At 41.9% G+C, this 5541-nt stretch overlaps 1 protein-coding gene across 1 annotated transcript; it reads left to right on the top strand.

The window, feature by feature from the left end:
• The first annotated feature begins 858 nt into the window (after window positions 1-858).
• On the top strand, window positions 859-5541 carry FAM237A (family with sequence similarity 237 member A). The gene is made up of 2 exons (XM_068408214.1): window positions 859-1267; window positions 5402-5541. Exons 1-2 carry the CDS (start codon window positions 859-861, stop codon window positions 5539-5541), a joined length of 549 nt encoding a protein of 182 aa, XP_068264315.1.

Below are 5541 nucleotides of genomic sequence, written 5' to 3'. Positions count from 1 at the left end.
ACAGCCCTCAAACCTGTTACACATTAGAAATGTGTATCAGAAAGGTAATACTAGAAATACTAGAAACATGTTAGAAAATGCATTCCTAATACGTGCTTCTATTGTGAAATGTGATGGACACAGCTGTGTCTTTCTGTCCCCAGAAGGTTATCATTCCCAGGATTTCTCCCACTATAGCTGCTACTTATAAAGTTCCACAATTTTAACATAACAGACAATTCTTACAGTGATCTGCAATAAGCATCTGTACTTTTATACACATACATGCATGTATACACGCTGTACAACACAGCTGCTATGCTGTGGCTCTGCTATACCCTTTTCAGAGCTGTTCTGCCTTTTAGCAGGTAAAACACTTCTGTTCAATGGATGATTTTGCAACCTACCATTAATTCATTAGAATACACTTTCAACAAATAGTTTTCCACTTGCTGTCCACAGATCTCTGCAAGTCTGCAGGCTCTTTTAAAGGGCTCATACAATTTTGAGGAAAGCAAGACTACCTAAAGGCTTAAATTCTCCATAAAAAGGAGTGGATTTTTACTGAAAAAGGTTGTAAATCAAGAAAGGCCAAAAACTTTGAATATGAAGAAGTTCCAGATAAGAGAGTTCATCATATGGATTTGAGGATGATTAACAAATTTTAACGTACGCTTCTGCTGCGCAGAGTAATGCAACTCCACTAGTATTTATATTCATACATGCAAAAAAGCATACACAGATCTTTAAAGAGCAGAGAAACAATTATCAACATCTGAAGTGCCTTCTATACAATGCAAGGTGCCTGGGCTCTGTTCCAACATCTAACAGTGAGAAGTTTTTCAGCTTCTTTTGTTTTTTTTACATTTCAGTGACAAAATGGACCTTGGGAGCAGGCGAAGAATCCACTGCAACATGAGACTCACTTGCTCTCTGCTAATCATGGGAGCATTCTGCGTAACACCTTTCCTCTGCCATAGCCAATTTGATCCACTAGCTCTTGGGCGAGCAGACCCGCAGTGCTGGGAATCCTCCTCAGCCCTCTTACTGGAGATGAGGAAGCCTCGCATTTCTGATTCCGTCAGTGGCTTTTGGGACTTCATGATCTTCCTGAAATCATCAGAGAACTTGAAACACGGGGCCCTGTTCTGGGACCTGGCTCAGCTCTTCTGGGATATCTACGTGGACTGTGTGCTCTCTAGAACCCACGGCCTAGGGAGAAGGCAGCTAGCAGAAGCTAAACAGAAGATTGCTGCTCTACATTCTCAGTTCACAGGGAGAAACCAAGGTTACTACCTCTTTAATACATGTCTTATGGGCAATAACTAGAGTCTAGTAGGAAAGAAAAGAGATATAGGCATGTATTATGTGGTAATAGTACAGAAACAGAGAACGGTGCTGCACAACTGCCCCCCACGCCAGTACAGAGCTATGTTTATGTTCAAAGTCATCTCAGTAAAAATTTGACCTCCATATAACCTGAACTCTAATGACAGCTTTTAAGTTTCAGTTTGGTGGGGGAGGAGGGGCAGTAGAAAGTGAAACATAGGAGGATTCAAACAAAGAAGGCAGCTCAGCAGCTGAACAAAGATATTCTTCCACACCAGCATTTTTACCACTATTGTGCCACAGACAGGCTAGTTCCGAATTCCTCATTCCGAGAGGTGCGTCACCGCAGGAACGCGTCACACATGCTGCTGGGGAGAGTGGCAGACTTTCAACAGAAGAGTAAGGATATATTTACTTGCCATCTAGTAGTCAATCACTAGATATTTCTTATTTCCACACTAGTAACTTTGCCCAACACACAATGGAAACAGACTTAGGACTTGGATGCGCACAGGCTTTCAGACACAGCTACAGCAGGAAGAACACTACCTATGACACTAAATGCTGCAATTCCTGATCTCCAGGTTCCTAGCCCCAGAGCAGAATCCGCAGGCTTAAAGGAAGTGTCTCCATATGCGGTGAGAGCTGGTACCTCACAGCAGGATCTGCACAAGGTAGCATCTCACTTAGCCTCCCCATTCCCAGCAGGAAGATACAGCACAGGTTTTCCTAAATCTCAGTCCTTTCCAAGGCTTCAGTTCTGATCCTGCTACCAACAGATGCATCCTTCCCTTGAGAATGTCCACTTTCAGAAAGGGGCAGGTGCTATAATTTGGTGGAGGAGTAGAAGTGTTGCTGCCGTCACCAACAGTGTAGCACATAGGGCCCACATGGAGAAGGCAAACACTTGAATGGATTCAGACCCTTATCTCCACTTCCTACATCAGTGTCTTAAGATGTTTGGGGGGAACGCCCATGGAATAATGAAGAACCTTTCTGGGCAGTTACCCATTAAAGAGTCTCTAAAAAAGGGACTTGAATGCAGGATTCTTCCACCCCAGGGACACTATACCATGGACAGTCCAGCTCTTGCACACAAACCTTAAAATGTTTTGTGTACTGAAAGATAGGATTTGAGACAGGAAGGATTGAGAGGCCTTTACCCCCGTTACCTAGAGAGAGTATCCTAGCCATTAAGCTAGGAGATAGGGGTTGTGTTTGAATCAATCCCCTCAGACTGAAAAACAACTCACATATGCAGGGCCGATTTCTAAACTGAGCCAAACAACCACTATCTGCATTTTAAAAGCAAGGAGTGGATCCTGCTCTGCAAAGAATCTGAGCTATCACATAGCTGTGAGAATGTCTTTGCTGTGTTGAGGTATGCTGATGGCAGGCAGCACAGAACCCCCTTCTGGTTCACCAGTGGCCTTAGACATCACAAAGGCAACAAGTTGCTCAGTCCTGACCAGACTGATGCACCTTTGGATGCAAACAGAATGCAGCTCTAGATGCATGAGGCAGTAGTACTACCAAAAACTGAGATACCCACCAAGCCGAAAGCACCAGATGAATTTTTGTTTTCAGGATTGCAGCTTTGAATGCCACTGTCTAAATACCCCCTTAGCCTTTTGATTACATCTGCCTCTTCATTTCTATATCACATGGTGATTTTCCTAAGCAAAGAGCTTTTGTTCCAGTCAAGATTAACAGTCTGATGTATTTTGAAGAATCAGATTATGGCTTTTGTGATTAATACTGACTTTTGTTTACTCTTATACAGACAGACTTTAAGACACTACTATATATTCATACTTTAAGACAAACAAGGATTCCTCCCCTTCTCTATTCTTTTACCTCTTTGTTTTGTGAATTGTAATCAGTTAATCTGGTTTCTCTGTACAATTGATTAACATCAGTCAGTAGCAGGCAGCTTATAGCAGTGACAGCCTAAATGTTACTTTTTGGAGGAGCTATCTAACCTCTGATCCAAGTTTCCCAGTTTCTTAACAAAGCCAGCTGTTTTAATCTTTATAACCTTTGACCCTGCTCCCTTGTTTAGTCAGTGAAAGCAGAAAACAACTGTTAATAACTGCAGATAGAAATCACATCCTAGCAAATGACGAGGAATAGAATTACCACTTCTTATGCGTAGAGATGTACAAGCCTGTTTTCTTAGATCAAAGAGCAGCACTAGCAGCATTTGAATGACCTTGCATACTTCACGTCCACACAGGTGGGTATGAATAGCTTTCAGTAGGCTTGTTTTAGAAGTCAAACAATAAAGCAAGATTTTGTGCTTTATACTGTTACTTTTGCAACTGCTGATAACATCTTTATTGCTCCATACTAAAGGTTTTCATCTTATTCCTCTTAAATACAACTTCAATTTTTTTTTTTTTAATTGCAAACAGGATCATAAATCAGGAGCAATCTGTAAGCTGCATTCACTGTAGTTCCTTAATCATCATTAAATTGGAAAAGCAAGACAGAGATCTGAACTTGGCACAGAAATGCTGATGTTAAGGTGTTATTATTCTAGTGTCAGATTTCAGAACTAAAGGATAAATCCCATGAGCTCACTGTGAAAATTTAGTATCGGGAACTAAGCTTTTCCAAGAAAAAACACAAAAGCCCTCCAAGCCAAAAAAACTAGTGAAGTCCTCAGTAGAGCTTCTCAGGAGTACTGAACAGAACTACTCCGTCACACCTAAGAAACAATTCCACAGTTCCCCATACCATGCCCTCCTGGGAAACAAGTCTCCCTGAGCGTACACCAAGACAGTGGTAGGAGTAGCCCAGGTCCAGACTTACGAGTTCAAACACTGTTTTCTGAACCAATCTAGTCCTGCTAGGCTCCTGGTTGTAGCTACTAACAGGTCTGAAGATACTCTTCAAAGTCTATACAATACATGAAAAACACAACAAAATCAGAACAGCTGTATATGAATTCTCTGACAAACTGCCTCCATCCAACTAACATTCTACTTAATTCAGCAGCATTTCCACTTCCCTAGACATCCCGCAGAGAAGCATTAATCAGCTTTAAACTGAGACAAGTAGGGACAGTCCTTTACAGTTGCCTGGACAAGGTATCTTTAGTAATTCAGCCCTTTCCCCTAACAAAACCCAAACACTATGAAAAAGCAGGTTTCATAAAAACATTGCCAATATATTACAACATTGGAGTTAGATACATTATAGTTGTAACAACTCTTAATGAGCCAAAATAAGACTTAAGAACCACAAAGAAAACAGCTTTTGTACTCACAGCAAATCTTCTTGAAGAGCAGCTGTATGAGAAGACCCTCCTCAAGAAGCCACATAGCACATCTCCAGTATAACCATTTGAAGAATACAAACAAAAGCCTCTCTACCTCTTTTCTCCTCCCAGCAGTCCCTCTGCTACCTCGCCACTCAGAGTGGCCACAGCTGTGCACACTTCCCTCACAGGTGAAGGACGTTGGGCTCAGATCAGCCCTTGCACCTGGCCCAACTGCCAGGGACAGACACGACCTGCTGGGCTGCAGGGTGCCAGGGAGCGTAGTGGGACAAAGGCTGCTGTATTATGCCTTTGAGGTCTGATAAATAAACTGATACTGTGTTAACCAGTTACTTTTTCGGAAGACAAATGTATCTAAAAGAAATAAAGCCAATCTGCTGGCTTTTTGGAGATCATTGCAAAGAAAATGCCCCATATTTCCTCAAGGAAATAACAAATGTGCTACTAAACAGCGTGAGATATCTCATCCACTGTGCAAGGAGGTTGATGACAAGCCAGTGAGACAGTATGACCATGAGCAGACTCGAGTGCTTTGACTTTGCTAATTACAAGTGGAAGAGTTTTATAGGAAGACTGAAGGAAAAGGTCCATGCAAGGGGAAAAGATCTAAGTAAGCTGTCACTGAAAGGCAACTGGCAAATGGAGGGATAGGGCTATCACCAATGCAAGAGGTTTGGGGGCAATGCTGATAAAATGGGGACCAGTAGCAGCTAAAGACGGATGAAGCATGGATGTGGGAAACTGACTATTCAGCTGCTCTTTGTTGTTTGGAAATTGATTACTTATATGCATTTTCATGTCACTTTTCAGGGATATTTTCTCATATTCAGAGGTCACCAGTTCTGAAGAAGAAAGACTCATTTGAAGATTTAACAAGTATCCACATGCATAAGAATAGAACTACATTACTTGGAAGAATCACTGGAGAGCTAGGGAAAAAGAGGAAATGA

Source organism: Nyctibius grandis, chromosome 9 (genome assembly GCF_013368605.1).
Source record: "Nyctibius grandis isolate bNycGra1 chromosome 9, bNycGra1.pri, whole genome shotgun sequence".
Classification (NCBI taxonomy): domain Eukaryota; kingdom Metazoa; phylum Chordata; class Aves; order Nyctibiiformes; family Nyctibiidae; genus Nyctibius; species Nyctibius grandis.
Note: the sequence above shows the minus strand (reverse complement) of the source record. Positions and strands in the feature narration are given on the sequence as shown.

What these genes read in the sequence shown, in the direction of transcription:
- FAM237A (XM_068408214.1), top strand. Translation starts at nt 859, where the DNA reads ATGGACCTTGGGAGCAGGCGAAGAATCCACTGCAACATGAGACTCACT. An exon ending in GTTCACAGGGAGAAACCAAG is followed by an intron (nt 1,268 to 5,401) that starts GTTACTACCTCT and finishes GTCACTTTTCAG; the next exon opens with GGATATTTTCTCATATTCAG.